Source organism: Paralichthys olivaceus, chromosome 5 (genome assembly GCF_024713975.1).
Source record: "Paralichthys olivaceus isolate ysfri-2021 chromosome 5, ASM2471397v2, whole genome shotgun sequence".
Classification (NCBI taxonomy): domain Eukaryota; kingdom Metazoa; phylum Chordata; class Actinopteri; order Pleuronectiformes; family Paralichthyidae; genus Paralichthys; species Paralichthys olivaceus.
The window spans coordinates 23,743,644-23,763,090 of NC_091097.1; the positions used below are offsets into that span (position 1 = coordinate 23,743,644).

Sequence of the window (19,447 nt, forward strand, 5' to 3'; positions counted from 1 at the left end):
TCTTTAAAAACTCAAAGCCAATCCATAAGAGAGCTGTGACCGCTCCTGTTCTACCTGTCACCCCAACCGGTTGAGGCAGATGACCGCCCACATTGAGTCTGGTTCTAGAGGTTTCTCCCTGTTAATGAGGGAGTTTTTCTCTCCAGTCGCCAGAGTGCTGCTCATTGTGGAAACTTTTGGGTTTCTCTATATTAATAAGATTTTAAGGTCTTGACCTTCTATGTAAAGTGCCTGTATGTATATTATGATTTGGGGCTATAAAAATAAAATTGAATTGAATTGAGCATGAAATTAGATGTTATGTCTAGTTTAGAAAAATGAAATATCTCCTTGCTGTCATCTGACCTAGTGAGTCAACTTTTTCAAGTTATTAGATGGAATTTCAAAGAAAAGTGAAAATCCTAGCAACAAATTAACAAACAAATGCTGTTAGACATAAATGTGATTTATTTCAAAGAGGATTACATAACGTTTTCCATACATACAACATAAAATGTATGTACCTGTAGGTATATGTAATGATGAGTTCAGTTTGTTAAAACGTGCTGCCCATAGATGCACTATATGAATGTGTGGTTGAATGGGTGAATGGCAAAAAAGATTGTCATCAAGATGAGAAAAAGCGCTACATCAATGGAGACCATTTACCATTTAATATCTACTATTTCAAAATACACAGGACAATGACAATCTCAATTTTGTAACATAAAACAAATGATTTGTAATTCAGCATCCATGGAAGGCTACACAGAAAATCTAGTTTCCTTGTAGCACTCTAAATCACTGAAACTGCAGACTTACTGGAATGAGGTTTTGTTTTGTGTAATCAAAACACTTCAGCATACATTTAACTACATAAATAGCACATCTGAAAAAAACAGCAGCTCCTAAGAGCGTAACAATGTAAAGCTTTTGCTGAAAGAACACAATGCAAAATAAATTAACAATCAGTACTGTATGTAATGTAACAATTGACAGATTCCTGCAATTTGTGCGTTTGTTGCCACTGTTCACTATGATAAACCACCACTTCCAATACATCGCTGATGTTTCAGAGAAATAGCTCAGCTTTATTCAGTGAAAGACAACTATCACTGGCTTGTCAAAACAGGGATGCTATTTGGACTGATGATTTCACATTTACATTAAGGCAGTGCTTTTGTCCTCTGACCTCAGCCAGAATTGCTCTGTTCTTGAGAAAGGCTGAACAAGCACTGCTACATTGCTTTGTCAACATTAAAGTCTTACTTGTTAGAACTTTCATTGGATAGCAGCAGCTGGACAAAGTGAGGCACCTCCTGCTTCAGACCAGCCCTGCATCCATGGTCATCTTGTAAAAGGCTCCTCTCTGACTGATGAGATTAGAAGGGGTGTCAAACTCTACCATTTCACCCTTGTCCAATACCAGGATCCTGGGGGAGACAGAAAACTGATCAAATTATTTCTGTTAAAGTAGCACAAAGAAGTACCAATACTCCCAGTACTACCCTTTCTTCTATTTTGAAAATAGCTGTGTGTGTGTGTGCGTGCATGTGAAGGTGGTGTATAGTACCTGTTGTAGTCCATGATTGTGTGAAGGCGATGCGCTATTGTCAGGATGGTGCACTCCTTAAACTGAGATCGGATGGTGGACTGAATCAGGTTGTCTGTCTCCATATCTACAGCTGCTGTGGCCTCATCTAGAACTAGGATCTTGGTTTTCCTTAACAGAGCTCTGGACAGGCACAGCAACTGCCGCTGACCCACACTAGCAAGAAAAGACAGAAGGGTTTCAACAAACTAGAGACAGCACAGTACTTAACTCCTATGGTGTGTTTGGGCCCAAGTCCAGGTCCTTGTGGTCTTGGTCAGGGTTTTTTCTGGATTGTTCCATTTCATTATGTGGTCCTCTCAGGGCCAGCCAAAACTAAATGGGTAGTTGACTAACAATGAGGCCATGTTAGTAACATTGTCTGGGGACAAATGTGCTCTAGTTGATCACTCCAGGGGTGCACTTTGACACCCTTGCTATTTATGCTCTCCAGCATTGTCTGTTAAAGAGTATGGTTGAGTCAATAAATATATTCAAAAATGCTGATGACTTAGTGATTGTCAGTATTCTGCAGGACCATGAGTTTGGATTTGGTCCAGTCTTATTGATTAATACCAAAAACATCCTGCCACAGCACTGACCTCCATCAATGGCACAGCTGTGGAAAAATAGAGTTCCTGAAAATCCTATATTTAGCGTTTACTAAGTCAGTTCCAGCTTTTGCAGTGACCTTCTGGTTTGGCCACAGTGTGGCTATCAAGAACAGGTTAGGGAAGATAGTAAAGTAGTAACTTGAATAACCTTAGTCATGTTTATGAAGTTAAAGCCATTTAGACAGCAAATACTATTTTGGCAGACACTCAACAACCTCTTCAATCAGATTTTTTTCTCCTGATGTTCCAGGGAAGAGGAACATCTTCTAGCAGATCTGGGTCTAGGGTCTAGCAAATGCCTAAAATCATTTGTCCCATCAGCTGTTGAGTTTTTGATTGAGTTCAACAAAACTGCACCAACAGGATTATCAAGACACTCCACCCATTTCTTTGGCAACACCTTTTAAGAGCTGTGACTTGCCTGGCTTACCACCTAATGGGGCAGATTTACATGTTAATGGAAACTTTCAGTCGGCAAAGTGCAAGTCTGAATGTCACAGTGCAAGTCAAGCTTGACTCAGCTTATGAAATGGAGATATGACCTATGTAGATGGCTATATAAATTATTGATTCCACACTATGTGCGACCTCTGTAAAGCTTTGCTGACTCTTATGTGGTTGTTCTGAAGCTGTCGTGAAGCTGATCTTCCAAGAAAGGCCACGCTCAACATTAACAAATAAAAGCCAATTCCTGACAAATGCATCTATTTTTACTGCTGTTTTGTCTGTCTGATCACCAGCTCGTCACTGAAAGTCAAGAGTTCCTGCAAATATCTCAGATTGCAAGTGTACCAGAAAAAGTACTATCTGTGCAGGAAGTCTTGACTGTCACTGAATAATAAAACCAGCAAGTAGAAGCAAATGGCATAAATATACTAAATGTAATTAGTAAATAAGAGTAGCATTAGTGTTTTCACTAGAGAGGTGGAAATTACTCTGACTATTGTTAGTTGAATGCATTTGTGCTGTGGAATAACACAGATGAAGTGTTAAGACTGGGTCAACAGAAAATACACAGTCTGCAATTGAGGTAAACAAAACCTGGCTGTATATAAAGCAACTATACCTGAGGTTCTCTCCCCCTTCACTGCACTCATGACTGAGTTTGTCAGGTAGGCTGGACACATAGTTTTTGAGATGGGAGAACTCCAGAGCCTGCCATAATTCCTCATCAGTGTAGCTGCCAAAGGGATCCAGGTTCATCCTCAGAGAGCCTGAAAACAGCACTGGGTCCTGAGGAGAGATATGTATATCAGTGCTTTATTGAGGTTTAGCTTCAACATTCCTCTTTTGGAAAGCTGATAGTTAGGACTAACAGAGGAAAGCCACAGATCAACCCATTAGTTATGCTGCTGTATCTTATCTCTGTGATTCATCTGTATCACACAACTATTTCTCATTATCCTTGTACCTCCTCTCTCCTGTAGTTTGAGCTTTTCCTCTCTGTCCTCATTTTGATGGTATTTCTGATTAATAAGTGTACTGATATTACTGAAAATGCCGTTACAGCTATGGGTATCACAATTATTCTTGTTATCATACCAACTTGTTTGACAGTGCTTAAATATAATAGTTCCACTGTTACTGTGCTCTCTCTTCTCGCTCCCCCATATCTCCGCATTAGAGTGCATGAGATAATGTATGCTGTGATCTGGAGATGTACAAGTAGAATAAAATTGAATCCCATCATGACACGTCTGGATTTCTAGGGTGAGGGACAAGTTAGCTATTTCCTATTTCCTTAGAGAGGTGATGCCAACGAAACTAGGAGGACTAAGGCTACACCTGATAACCAAACTATGTGCTTCACAGACACACCAAAGCATTATTGTGAGTTATGCCCTGTGTGTCAATAAAATGATACTAGGTACACAATGGACTAATATACACATACTGTATGCATCCTACAACTGGAAATACCAAACATAGTCTGTGTTATTCATTAATAATATTAATAGTAACAATAATAATACTGATAATTTGATGTCTAGCACGTTTTCAATAACAATCAGAATAAAAGTAATAAGATACAGATAATAGAAGAAACAGAAATCACATGATAAAAGCTCTTTTATTAAGATCTGTCTTAAGCAGTGAGATAATCAATTGGCTATGTTTAAAGGCTAAAAACCCAATTGCACAACCTTCTTAATGTGAGGTTTGAAGCACAGGTTTCAGTCAAAGACCACACCCAGATTTCTGGCTGTTTACTTGGTAAATGGTGGTAGTTCACCAAGGTTTGACGTGATTTCATTTATTCTATAAGTTGGACCAAAGACAATTACATTGGATCTGGAGAGGTTTAGTTGGAGAAAGTTGTTTGCCATCCAGTGTTTTAATTCAGCAAGGTACTTGACAAGAGTTTGATTTGTTATCAGGACTGGTGTGCACAGGAAGGAGATGATTTGATAATTGGCTAATTATTAATAATCATCAAATATGATTCTTAACAATAATTATATTATTAATTAAAGCTAATAATGACAGGGCACCACCCTGGTATCAGGGACCAATAATCAAAGTGTAAAAATCTATCTCAATTTGGGAAGTGCAATATGCAATATTAATGATTATAAAATGAAACAGTAAAGGTTTAAGTCTGAGCACTGAACACAATCCAGCTGTATTCACAGTTATACACGAATAATCACAAGATGCTAGTTCTTTAATTACAAATAGAATTTATTAAACATAGCAACATCAATTCAAATCAATAATACTATCTCAAAAGAAGTCTACTATACTAAAGTAACACAAGCAACTATAATGACTGAAACACACATGTAACACCTGTGGTGTGTGTGTGTGTGTGTGAGAGAGAGTTAAAGGAGGGGGAAACAAAGATGCCATACTCGGTCACGTTGGTGACGTTGTATTTTGCCAAATCCAAAATGGCGGCTGAACAACGTCATTTAATCAAAGGGAGGTAGAGAACAAAGGACAACGTGACCTAACTCGTGGCTCAAGTCGCACAATGATGAGCGATGTGACTCGATCACGCTATCCAGTCCCGAGGATGTACATAACCGTCATTATGTGGGTCTGAGTTTGTGTGTGTAAGTGGGTTAGGAGAGAAAGAGAGAGACAGGAAAGAAACAATATGCGGTGATTCTAACACGCGGTAACCAGGCGGTGAACTGAGGTCCGTCCAGCTGGGTACGGGTCCTATATATACATATAAAATACCCGCTATTGCTCTAATGGTGACGTGTCCTAACAGTGCACCAGCACTGTAGGAAGCGCGGAATCTATACACTGCACAATAGCACAGTAAATACACAGCAAGAACGAGGACCCAGTGGTCCGACACAATTTAACCCACAACTATCAAATTAGTCTCTGCCCAGGCTTAAGCATCTTACTTGGTGCTGCTCCACGGTTCGTTTAGCACGGTCCGTGGCTGAAAGCATGCTGTGACTGTTATATTGTCTAACCCGGGACAACGGCGATGAGCCTCAGTGGCAGCAGTCGGAAACAGTGATGTCGACAAAAAGGAGGGAATTCTGTCCATTCTCCTCGACAAACTCTTTTCTCCTTCTGCAGGCAAAATAGCTGACCGCAGCTGACAGTGGATCCTATAAAGTCTGTAAACTCGACCCGCGAGTGAAAGACGTGGGCCTAGGTCTTTTAAAAATAAAATAAAAGACAACTCAAAACGAAACTGAAAGTAAAACGAATGTCTGCAGGTTCCCATTTGGCGACGGGATCCTACAGAGCGACTTCGAGAGGTCCTTGTAGTCACAGCGGCGCAGAGGAAAAAGTCTCTCAGCCAGTGTGAGGCCAGAGTCTGAATTCAAACAGCGGTTTGCAACTCTGTGCAGCGGAATGTATAACATGATGCAAATTAGCCGCTAAAGTTAGCTGCCAGCATTTGGCTGCTTAGCGCATTGGGATGGAGCCCATCATTTCTGAAGAAGGAAGAGTGCCCTAATAACAAATTGAAATTGACGACAAAGCCAAGACTGTGAGCTGAGCAGTCTGTCATCTGTCATGAAACCTTATGTTCTTCTGTGTCCTCTCTGCACTGACCTGCGGAATGATGGTGATCCTGGACCGGAGCTCATAGAGGCCCAGCTTGGCAATGTCTACCCCATCAATGAAGATCTGGCCCTCTGCTCCCTCGATGATCCGGAATATCCCCAGAGTTAGGGATGATTTCCCTGCTCCAGTGCGCCCCACAATCCCTACCTTATGGAGAGATGTATCAACAAATGTTACAGGCCACAGACATACTGTCTGTACATCCAAAGACATACACACATACATTCACATGGATATAACTTATATACATGGCACACAATACCACATCAGTTCAACCACAATCAGTGGCTTCAGGGTAACGATGTTGAGCCAGACCTTTTCTCCTCCATTAATACAGATGGTGATGTTACGAATGGCCAGGTCTAGATCATGGCGGTAGCGAAGGCTGAAGCCTCTGATGTCTATGCATCCATTAGTAGGCCACCCTGGAGAAAGACTGGAGGGCTCATGATTCCACTCGGCCTAATGATCAGATGACACACATTTAAATAAGCATGTGAACAATAATGTGTACGAAGTATTTGAATGTATCCGCTAATAGATATGGAGCGAGATTCTTCACTTAACCCTCCATCTGCATAGTGGTGAGTAGATAATGAGTGAATATTCATTTTTCTGTGAACTATCCCTTGTAATGGAAAATTGTACCCTTTTATTATACCCACTATACCATATACTATATACTGTATTGACCACACTATATATCTCTTCTGCATACCATGTGTAACTGCCAAGAAGACCTTTGGTGACCTACTTTATGGCAGATTTCACTCACAAAGACCGTAAAGAGGCCCTCAGCCTGTTCTCTTATGTCCTGAGATTTTACCTCACTCTGTTCACACACACACACACACACGCACGCACGCATGCATGCACGCACGCACGCACGCACAAAAAGCACACGCCTGCGGTTTCTTTGTCATTCCCTCTACAGAATGCTCTTTGCATGCTGTATTATTGTCTGACCTTCTCTGCAAGGAATAAAATACACTCAAAAGACTACTACTCCACGATTTCTTTTTCAGAAGTCTCGCCAGGTCGAATTTCCATCACACCCTTTAACTTGGCTCAAACATACTGGTGTAAGAGGCGCAACTTACTCATTTTTGGCACAGCTCTGCGAGTGTTTATTCACATGACTTTTTCTCCAACAGCCGAACCACATAACATAAAACTAGTCATTAAGCCAATAACCTAACCATATACTAAATGTTATTACACACCAAACAGGCTTCGGTGAATTCTGTCCATATAGTGTCCACTACATTGTAGAGTCATATGTCATATAAAGCATTGTTTTGTAGCTCAAGAAGATGAAAAATGCTGTTTCACCACATGTTCTCAGAAATGATCCCATTTGCTTTAAAATGCTTCCATGTTGTTTCTTTCTCTACATGTTTAGTATCACACAGCCTGGAAACCTATACCTAAACACTCTGTGTTATGCTTGTGGGATCATAGAAACCTACATGAGGTTTTTTTTTTTAACCATAGTTCTAATTGATTTGAATCTTTAAACTGTAAATAGACTGCATTTATGTAGCACTTAGTCTTAACTCCAAACTCAAAGTACTGGGGTGGGTATGGCCGAGGGGGTAGAGCAGTCCTTGGGCAAGATACTGAGCCCTTCTCATAGAGAAAATACAGCACATAGCTGCACTGTACAAATGTATGTGTGATAGGGTGAACGGCAAAAGCTGTACTGTAAAGCGCATTGAGTGGTAATCAAGACTAGAATAGTGCTATATAAATACAGACTTTCATACGGCACTTCCATTAGGGACAATTTCATAGTATCTTGTCCAAGGACACAACATGTGGACCTGAGGTGCTGGGAATTGAAATGTTCTACCTCGTGAGCCAGCCACAGATCATCTGTATCCCTACAGTATATGTTGATAAAGGAGAAATGCAATGCTACATCAAGTTTCTTGAAACTTAAAGTGTGCCATTTCTGTGCATAACCTACAGCACAAGGACAGGTGTGTTGTGTGAGACTTAAAATCATCATCTTTATTTTGTTTGCATTCTATAAAATCACCATCTTAATGTCTGAGTGAGACAAGTCAGACCAACCTTTTGAGCTGTTTGATGCTCTGTGTAACGTCCAATTGTTTTCATCATGCATCATGTGTATATATACATATACAGTTAAATTAAAAAAGAAACAGGATTCTAATCAAAGATTCCTCAACATTAACATAAACCACAGTCCAAATCCAGCACAAACAATTAATGTAAACTTTCCTCCAAAAACCTAAAAGTGACAATGGTTCTTAGAATTATTTGATTCCTGTAAAGTTTGTTTCTGTGTACCTCTTTCTCTGTGTCACTGTACTCTTTCACTTTCTCCACAGCCACTATGTTGGTCTCCACATCAGAGGACATCCTCACTAGCCAGGTCAGAGAGGCGGTCAGCTACAAATGGACACAGAAGAGCAAACCATTATCCTTTAGGGTCAGTTCACACAATAAGCATGCAATGTCTCCTCTTCTACCACTGTTTGCATCTGTCCATACAGATTTTCAATATTTAAACAAATTATGTTGTAGAAGATGCTGTTTTTCTCATATTTTCTTCAAAATCCAGATGTGTGGGGTGGTACCGACCTGAGTTCATGGTTAGGCACAACAAAACTTTTGGCTAGTCAGCACCATGTAGTAATATTTCTGTTGGTTTGTGTAACAGGCCTGGATCTTTAGGTCAATATAAAATAAATGGTTAAATTTATACTTAAGTGGTCTTAACAAGTACTTTACCCATACATTATACAAGTGCCTATTCTATGTATTATTTACTTCAATGTTTAAGTATGAAGAGTTTTAATTATCAAATGAATAATTCACTGCTGGAAAGATGGCCTTCTAGAAAAACTGGACTGTCAATCCTAGAGGTCACTAAAAGATGGACTGTGGTTCAGATCTGGACCCAAATGCCTTCATATACTGACCTCGGCCCATAACTATAATGGCCCAGGAATCTCCTAGACCAATTGTATGCCTTGAAGATCATGTCACATGACGACACTCAAATATATGAATTTCAATAAACATTCTGAGAAGATTTGATGAGGGAAATGGAATGTAACAGTGACCTCCCACTCCAGGAGTAAATTGGTGTATCATAAAGAGTTTTATGAGTGTTAAGGCTGGAACCTGGCCAACCGGCTACAATATGAATTGTGAGCGTGAGACATTTAAAGGTACAGTGTGTAGAATTTTGTAATATCTAGTGTTGAAATTGCATGTTGCAGCTGAACACCCCTCACCTCAACCTCTCCTTCCAAACATGAAAAAGAACCTGTGGTAGCTTCAGTTGTCATAAAAACTCAAAAGGTGTTTAGTTTGTCCAGTCTGGACTAATGTAAAAAACATGGCGGCCTCCGTAGAGAGGATCCCCTCGATTTAAATATAAAGTATTTGAATATAAAGATCCTTTTCTGGGGTAAAGAAAACTACAATTCATACAATTTAGATGAAACGAACTAGTGAAAACATCATGAGGATTATTCTACATTAAATTTCTGCCAATAGTTCCTTTCACCTAAATCTTACACACTGGAAATGTGAATTTCCAGAACCACACTTTTGAGCTCCATTCACACATCAGGGAGCTGCCACTACTAGGCTAGAGCACGCTTCTCTCACTGAACTGTGGGGTTAGTGGGGGTAGGATATAAGAGGAAAAGAAAGGAAGAGAGAAGCAGGTGTTAGCAGTATAATTCTTAAGATGTTTTGAAATTCTTTAAAAAATTGGTTGTGACAATAAGGTGAGAGTGACTTAATAAGAAAAAGGGAACCTACATTTAAATTTTTTCTAAAATGCACTTCATTTTAGGATGCTCATATTTAAAATTGTATGGATTTGTATGGATTCTATTTGTAACTTGACATGGAAAAAGATACATATTTACATATTTATAATCCCTCCAGTTAATGTGAAAATTGTCAAATTTAAAATGTTATACATTTAGGGAACTGATACCCATGAGTGTGGGAAATGTGGTGCAGCGTGATTGAATTTAAGGGACTGCTGACCGCCTTAGCAGAGGCATGTGCTCTACTAAGTGACACTCTAGTTGTATTACACTTTCTTTGGTTTTACAGTCAGTTGTTGACTCTACAACAATGTTGATACCTCTAACGTATCATAATGCTAATAAGACATTGTCCTGCCTCGCATAGAGAATTGCGAGGCAGCTGACTCCGTCCAATTTCGTGCCACCTCTGCCAGTCCACATTACAGTGTACAAGGATATAGTGGTCAACCGGTTATATGGATAAGAGATTGGGACAGAATCGTATTTGGGTTGTAATTAGTTATTTTCATATACGTTTGCACTGTACAAACCTTTGTTCGTTTTTTAACAGATTTTACCGCCTCTGTCAGTAATTCACTGCTCCTCTCTGTGTCTCTGTCATTTGCACGGCCAACTGCGTCAGGCCAAACCGAGCACGCCCTTTCCAAAAAAACTGCTGTTAACTTTGTGAAGTGACTGTCGTAGTGTGTCAAATAAAATACAATTATTGCAATAATAGTTTCTTTACTACGCAAATATTAATTCTGTGCGCTAACAACTTATTTATCTTGTGCACACAAGATAATTATCTTATAAGTAATTATTATGTGTGCCAAGTGTGAAAAAAGATATGTAGTCCACAGACAGGCAGACAGTTCTAGAAGTAGTTAAAACGTAAAAATTTTGATATTGAAATTAAAGTTATTTACTATATTACTAATATAATATATGAAAAAAAAACAAGTAGATTCAATGCATCAATTATTTTTTTCATGTTATAAGCTAAAAGGCTGTATGTTTCATGGGTATATCAATTCATGTATACTTATTTATTTAACATTTATTTGGATTGAGTAGACTGAGATCAATCATGATATTAAATCCTCAGATTACCCACTCCTATATGTCCATGGCATTCCAGGGGATAGTTCAACTACTTCACTTTGAGCATGTCATATCATATACAGGCAGTCACAAGTTGTATATAACGGTTTCTTGACTCTAACTCCAACCACCAAAACAAAAAAACTCCTATAAATGTGTCTCGTGAGTAACTCATATGACTTACATAGCTTATGCATGCCGTCTCTTAGCTTTATGTTCATAATTCAATACAGACTCATATACAGGTGTGAGTATAGGTGTTTACCTGGAGCGCATAAGAGATGGATAAACCCATAATGCCGGGACTGAGGCTCTCTCGAGCTATGACAGCAAACAAAGCAGCAGATGACACAATGCAGTTTCCTACAAACTCCAGACGAACTGCCAACCACCTTGAAAAACACAGATTGACAATAACAAAGAGCACAATTACCTGAGACATTCATTGCAACTAAATATGATATATTATTTGAAGAAATCAAAACAAAATCTGCTCACTTTTTTACTAAAGACTACATATCAACATCAACAACAGCAGCTATATTTGAATTAAGAATACCCCGACCTGTTTGCTACTATGCTGGGATAGTAAGCCTTCTGGTTGCGGTCCACCCGCTGGTCACTCCCAAAGATGAAGCGCTCCTGCTCGCCAAAGGCTCGGATGACAGAGATGCCCAGCAGTGTTTCATTGAAGTGGGTGTAGATGGGTGAACGGCTGACTGATTCCAGACGCTTGAATTGACGAGATGACGCCACGTAAAACCTCTGGACAGATGTAGGACAGACATATCTGAGAAGTGCAATCACAATAAGTAATGAAAGGCATTGGAGGGGCAACGCATACCCTGTCCATGCTGTATATATCACAATCAGGAAATACTAACTTTTTAAAACCATAATTACATTTTTTATGAAGTCATTACTATGTCATTTGTACCATAAAATGATGAATGGTTGGTTAATCTATATGAACATTAGATTGTGTCTTTAGTCTTATTTGTTGCCAAATTTCATGTATCGCTATACTAAATGACATAATATTATGATTTCATAGCGATCATTATGACATCATTCCTACCAAATGATCCATAATTATTCTTCAATCAATATACATTTTAAGTTGTGTGCATAGTCCTATATGATGCAGAGATACTTAAAAATGCATTTTTGAACAATGTAATTCCTGACTTATTTGTGAGTTTTTCATGATATCACTGCAGTGTTTATTGCGGAGACTGTGGTGGCCCGCCATAGTCTAATATGTCCTTCCAAAGTTCCATATTGATCCTTTATTTCTTCTTTTAACATAAGCATGGTTAATTGAGTGTTTTCTGCCGAGCCTCTAACCTGCTGTCGCACATGCCTGTCTCCCTCTTACACAAACACATTACCTGTCTATCACAGCCAGACCAATAATTAGCAGCACCAGTAGCAGTCCCGCCAACTTTGGGGGCGGCAGAATTCAGCATAAATTCTCAATTTTCAGTGTTTTCTTTCATGTGACCAGAATGCAAGGAAACTGATTAAAATTATATATAATGCAGCTACAAATAGGAGGACATTAGATGAAGGGAAGAGCCTTGTTGTCTGACCCTCAAAATATTTAACTAACCTGTACAAAAAAGTAGAGCAGTCCAAGAACAGGAATGATGATGGCTACCAGCGGTGTGGCAATAAGAATGACAACACAAGCAGCCATCACACTGAACATAGAGCCCATGAACATCTTAGCAATGCTGGGGATCACTGAGTCAATTGTATCCATCTCCTTGGAAAAGCGGTTGACAAGGTTGCCACTGGGGGTTCGCTCAAAGAAGGACATAGGGGAGCGCAGGACGTCATACAGTAGGGACTGGTGGAGACAACGGGATGCAAGGATGCCCCCAATGGACATGGAGAGGGAGTAACCAAAGACTGCCATACCTGCAAAAAGTTGGGTTTATTGTGTAAGATATGCTTTATGAATTTAAAACAACCACACCCACAATCTGATTCAAAGTCTGATGTATCTGAAAAGCATGTGTTTCAATAAAATCGTTGTGTCTCACCTCAGCTGACTGACAGACATGAATGTGATTCACTTTCAGTCAAGAATAAGTCCTACATCCCCCCCATAAAATGAATTGTAAACTGGCCGAAAAATAATAATAACCCTGTTATACTATGACGACGAGCAAAAAAGATGAGAGGAGAGATGACTGGAGAGGAGAGAGGAGAATAGTGGACTGGAGAGGAGGAGAAAAGATGAATGAAGAGAAGGTTAGTGTAGTATTTCTGTTCATTGTTTAAAAATAATACAATAACATGGCTGTCTTATGTCTAATGTATACGTGCAAATTTAAAGATACTTATGTATACTCTATATAATTTGAAATACTTATGCAATTATATTTTTTTAAAAAAGGGAAAAAAAAGAGTATACTGTATAAAGTTATATAAAATATGTTTACATTATCAGTCTACATATGTTTGGTGTAAATGACAAGAAAAAGCATAAAAACGAAATGTCAGAAGTCTATGTGCAATTTGTATTACTCGTCCTACTTGATTTTTAGATTGCTATGTTTATACCTGCTTTGACATTTGAATTTACCAATGGGGATTAATAAAGTATTTCTGATTCTTATATATAGTAATTTATCTTGTTTAATTTAACTTTACTTGATATTCTTCATTTTTCATGCTTGTTGATTATCTTGCCGTTGCAATGCTGTTAATTTCCCAATCTAGGGACAATAGAGGAATTCTGATTGGGATTCTGATTGTCACAATGTGTAGTTTTGTCCTCCATTTTTCTGCATTGTATATCTGCTTCCCTCACCACTCCTCACCCTGAGATAGGCCGAGAGCTCCATACACCCCTAGTCTCATCAGTCTGTCAGGCTGAGTGCCATTAACCACAGGATCATCTGTCCAAAGGCTTAGCCAGTAGTTGGAGAGGAGGGAGACCAGGTGATGGGCAAGGAACAGCAGCAAACTGATACAAGACAGAAGCACCCCGATGGCTTTCAGATAGGCCCAGAACACAGAGAGGTTGACCTGGGGAGAGAGAGGATGCATGGCTATGGTTAGGACGATAGCATAAAATACTGCATATAGATTAACAATGATGGATTCATTGGGCCTCATTCACCAACCGTTCTTAAGAAGAAATTTCTTCTTAAAACCCACTTACGCAGTTTTATGAAGATGGACAGATGATTTTTTTCTCTGGGATTTGTTCTCATGAACAGAATCTATGCACACTGAAGAGCACTCTCATGCAAACTTGACAACTGAAATGCTTGTGCAATATAATAAATAATGATGTTTTTGACTTTATCTCTACAGTTGTATGATATTAAAATGACCATAATATTTGACCATCTTATCCTAAAAAAACATACTATATTATAATTATTTTATATGCATCAAAATATGTAGAAGGGGAGCACACACACAGAACATTTGGTCTTCACTGCAAAAGAAAACACTCTCAAACATGATAAAAAGGAGAATATTTCATCACAAAAACAGTTGTCTATCTTTAGGTTTTACAAATGTTTAAATGTGTGAGAGTTGTACTGCTACAGCTTTTAGTTAAAATGTTCAGTCTAAGTGCCTTTTAATTCTGAAAAAAAGAGTTTGTAGCTAATGACGTTGCCACCGGGGCCCAACAGTAGCCAGAGACAAACCACTCACTTTTTAACATGCTTTTATTCTTTAACACTTGAGCAAACCTCAATTAAACTAAACATAAAGTGGCCAGCAGTTTCTGCTGGCGTGGCAGCTCAGCTCGTTCTGTCCACGTGTCTCTCTCCCTGTGGAAGCACGCACTGAGCCTGACCTATACCTGAATAGGATTTAACACATATTGTCTGAACCTGGCCCGACAAATCAGGTCCTGGTTAGGCTTAGGTCGAGTATCCACAGATGCTCAACTGAAGGTTCACCTGCAGTGCTGTGTTTCCAGTGAAATGCAGCTCCAGCTCAGATAACTGGTTTTCCCTTCCCCCCCTCTCTCTTCTGTGTTTGACAATATTAACTTTGACTTTTAATCTGAAAGTATTTTATTTACCTCAATTATGACTATGTCTTACTTTATGTCCACTGCTGCTGACACTACAAAATATACCATTTTTGTTCAACCATTCCTGTATTCTTAAATGTTCTTTTCAGTTTCTGTGATTTCTTAAGAACAAATTTAAGAAATATGATGTTGGTGAATGAGGCCCATTGATTGGACGTTGAGAATATAAAAACTCCACCTACTCGTCCTTTGCTGGCCTTGTCAGCTTCTGTCAGCTTGCCCACCTCTGGGTTCTTGGCCTTCTTGCTCAGCTCCTTGCCCCTCTGGGACAGCTTGGAAACATCTGACATGCTTCTTAAACATGTAACAATAAAAAAAAGAGTTATTAAGTAGTATTCATCATGAAGTGCAAAACAAGTCATAATTGGCCTCATACAAAAACCATTCCAGACATATGTATTATTATGTGGAAGTATGAGTCATTAAAGGGACTTTTCTTCAGAACTTGCTAATTATCTCGTAATTACAATTATCTGAAGAAATACATATATAAAAAATTGAAAAACAAACCATAAGAGTAGGACAATGATGTTTACCTGTGGGATATTGAATTGATTGGACATATTTAGAAAAGGCTCACACCTTACCCTATACAAAAGGTTTCGCAATTCACACTGCATGTCGGGCCAAAACAAAAGGAATATTTAAGCACAAGGAAATACTACTTAAATTATCAGAGAGCCAGGCGGGGAAGTGAAACAAAAGTTCCAAAAATTCAGACACATTTTCAGGTTTTACCTTAGTGGTGAGCATATATATATATATTTTTTTTAATACTCTCAAAGCACGGTATTTGTAGCAGAGGGCAAAGTAAGAATTATATGACAAATAAAACACTTTGAACTTTAAATTGCACCGCCCCTAATCAATCTTGTGGCCGGAATAGAGTTACAGCCAATCAGGTTAGGTTGACGCACACAGCACAGAGTGTAGCAGCAGCAGCACACATGCTGATGTTTGGGCTCCTGCAGAGAAGTGGACAACTGCATCAATGCAGTGACAGAACATAATCATTTTCCTCTATTTTAACTGTTTTAGTTGGTTTCCACTGCTGAAAAATTATAACAAGGGCTGCTTACAGATCAGGACAGATGCACATTAAAGGTCTGGTCATCCTGTCTCTGTCTGAGTCTGCTTCCTCCTCACTCCCCCTCTGACCTGCGCTCACTTAACACTTTACCAATAAACACCATCACTGATCACAAGTTAATAAGACAAGTACAGGTATCAACTGATATGTTAAAAGTACAAGGGTACGGGGAATTCCGGTTGCCTCCCATCTAAACTTCATATTTTCGACTAATTATTAACAAATGCTATATGAACAAACTTAGCCCATCAGTGTGGCATCTAGAACCAGTAAAACGAAAAAGCTTGAATATGATGCATCACCAGCTGGCACTGCTAACATCAACTATACTAGCTTGGCTAGCAGAGCTACAGGCGAACCTGCTAACCAAGCTGCTATCGACTCCAAACTAGACGGGACACACACCACGGTGACCAACCACGAGCAGCATTTATCTGACCTGAAGTCTGGTTTGAACCAGCTGCAGTCTTCAGTTCACCACCTCCTGTCTGCATTGTCATGCATTGTCACCGCACCATCTCCAAAATGTTTGCACGTATGGGTCAGAGTGGAAGTGCACACATCTCGTCAAATTAGTTTTTCTAAATCCCAACGTTGGGCGTGAGAAATGACATACGCAAGTTTTCATGTCCCATTTTGTGCATATGCAATGGTTATAAATGAAGCCCCTAGTCCGGATGGATTCACAGTTGAATTTAACAAGACACCACCTCTCTCCAGTTTTGCGTAATATGTATGTGGAGGTGACTGGGAGAGCAGTCACGGACAGAGATGCACAGAGACACTCAACTAACCTGAGCTGCAAAGCCAGGGGCCAGCTGAAATAGTAGGCACTAGTTTAAAGTTTGTGAATTCATGTTTTCACATTATTTAATACAGTGATGCTGAAACACGAATGGTTTGTCTCTGGCTGCTGTGGTGAGAGCCCCATGGCATGGTCAACTGCCACACCGGCGCCCAACGCAGGGCTCCATGCAGTCAGAGATGCGGACCTGCAGGAGGAGATGGCACTGGCACGAGTGGTGGAGGACTTTGTGGCCGTCTACCCGAAGCAGGCAGAGGAGAACAGATGGCGGTTGGAGGCGCTCCAGAAGCAGGTGGAGAGAAAAACGCGATAATGGAACCACTCTCTGCTCCACTCCACTCTTCTCCTCTCCAGTCATCTCCCCTCTCTTTTCTCCCCGCTCCAGTCATCTCTCCTCTCTTTTCTCCGCTCCTCTCCAGTCATCTCTCCTCTCTTTTCTCCCCGCTCCAGTCATCTCTCCTCTCTTTTCTCCGCTCCTCTCCAGTCATCTCTCCTCTCTTTTCTCCCCGCTCCAGTCATCTCTCCTCTCTTTTCTCCGCTCCTCTCCAGTCATCTCTTCTCTCTTTTCTCCCCGCTCCAGTCATCTCTCCTCTCTTTTCTCCGCTCCTCTCCAGTCATCTCTCCTCTCTTTTCTCCGCTCCTCTCCAGTCATCTCTCCTCTCTTTTCTCCGCTCCTCTCCAGTCATCTCTTCTCTCTTTTCTCCCCGCTCCAGTCATCTCTCCTCTCTTTTCTCCGCTCCTCTCCAGTCATCTCTCCTCTCCTCTCCTGGTTCAACTCTGGTTCCGGAAACATAGGCTGGGATGTCGATCCTCCACACCTCGTCACACTCATCTCCCAAAACTGAACACAACCATGTGCATATTGCATATGTGCATATTCATTAAGGCAAACATACTAAATGGACAGCGCATGTTATTCTTCACACAATCCTCAGTGCGCACCGTTAGTAGATCAGCTTGCATGTTTTTCTGCAGGTGAAATCAAGTTTGCACATGTTTTTACAAGTGCAAACCTTTAGTAGATCAGGCCCATTTATCTACACAACATCCAGTTAGTCAACTTTGTTTCTCATAACAAGAGCAGGAGAAGCACCGGGTGTAAGCGCATCTTCATCACTTCCTGGCTGCTGAATCTGTAAGATGAATTGGTCCTGACCAAGCTCCTTTATCCTCATTTTTTTTTTTCCTTGTTGGGGTGTTTTTTTGTAAAGAAATACCGGATTTGCCACAGTTCCCCTGAAGCCGGTCAGCTCGCAGCACAAGTAACTCACTGACAGCGGATGTAACTGAGATGGCATCGGCCAATCACATTGGATTTAAAAACGTAAATCAGAAAGCTGCGTCCCATGGAAAATCTGCAACAAACAATTAAAGAGAAGCCTCAGGTCCTGTGGTTGCAAAAGCTATCAGGACCCCATTCACATCAATTTGGTTGGTGCCCTACACCCGAAAGTTTATAGAACAAAATTTAGACAGAATTTAATCAAATACAATTTGAAAAGATTTACATTGAATGCTCATAGGTGCTTATGGTCTACCAGGAGCGTTGTACGAGTAAAATATAATTATATCATTAAATTATGTTCAACATTTTCATCCAGGCCATTTTGTCTCAGGATGTTGGAGGGGGCAGCACCCCAGCTACCCGTATTAACCAGCCTGACTCCACAGCCCAGTTCATGGTTGAGGTATAGGACTCAGACTCCAGTGTTGGGGCAGTTTTCTCCCAATGCTCTGCATCTGACCAAAAGCTCCATCCCTGCGCTTTCTTTTCCAGTTGGCTGACATCGGCTGAGAAGTTGACATGGGGAGTCAAGAATGGATGTCAGTCATCCTGGTTTTCAAGAATGGAGGCACTGGCTGGAGGGTTCAACTCAACCATTTTTGGTATGGACAGATCATTAAAATTTGTCTTACGCCTGCAGGCTCAACTTATGCCAGGCTCGGTGGGAATTTTGCTGGGGCAAGTTCAATTTTACCCTTACCTTCCAGCCAGGTTCCAGGAATGTCATGCCCGATACCCTGTAATGACAGTTCGCCCGTGGAAGAGGCTCCTAAGGACACCATCCTACTATAGTCATGTGTCGTGGGAGTAGCCAGTTGGGAGGTGCAAACGGTGGTCCAAGGACGTTCATCCGACTACCGAGGTATGTCCGCTGGGTCGGCTGTTTGTGCGTCTACCAGATCTCCAGTTGGGACACGCCTCAAAAGTTGCATTTCATCCAGGTGTTTACTAAACCTTAACTCCAGTAATGCTTCTGGTGGCCCTCCATGTCCGTTGACACCAAAGAGTATGTTTCTGGCTGCTCCGTCTGTGCCCACAACAAGGCTTCTCACTGTGCTCCGGCTGGTGT

The 19,447-nt window shown here is 40.4% G+C and overlaps 1 protein-coding gene across 3 annotated transcripts in view; it reads right to left on the minus strand.

Annotated features, from left to right (window-relative positions):
* Positions 1-429: 429 nt before the first annotated feature.
* Positions 430-19,447, minus strand: part of abcc1 (ATP binding cassette subfamily C member 1 (ABCC1 blood group)) — a 50,838-nt gene continuing 31,820 nt past the window's right edge. The window contains exons 21-31 of one of the 3 annotated variants that reach the window (XR_011241051.1): positions 15,381-15,492; positions 13,961-14,168; positions 12,742-13,052; positions 11,695-11,894; positions 11,395-11,521; positions 8,542-8,643; positions 6,541-6,687; positions 6,214-6,368; positions 3,251-3,417; positions 1,553-1,747; positions 430-1,412 (exon numbers count right to left, since the gene is read on the minus strand). Coding sequence is in view for 2 of the 3 variants with exons in the window: in XM_020102963.2 (XP_019958522.2) it covers positions 1,304-1,412; positions 1,553-1,747; positions 3,251-3,417; positions 6,214-6,372; positions 6,541-6,687; positions 8,542-8,643; positions 11,395-11,521; positions 11,695-11,894; positions 12,742-13,052; positions 13,961-14,168; positions 15,381-15,492 (1,837 nt within the window). In the remaining variant the exon portion in view is untranslated. Of the gene's footprint in view, positions 1,413-1,552; positions 1,748-3,250; positions 3,418-6,213; positions 6,373-6,540; positions 6,688-8,541; positions 8,644-11,394; positions 11,522-11,694; positions 11,895-12,741; positions 13,053-13,960; positions 14,169-15,380; positions 15,493-19,447 lie in introns of all 3 variants that reach the window. The other 2 variants (XM_020102964.2, XM_020102963.2) reach the window with 2 other exon arrangements.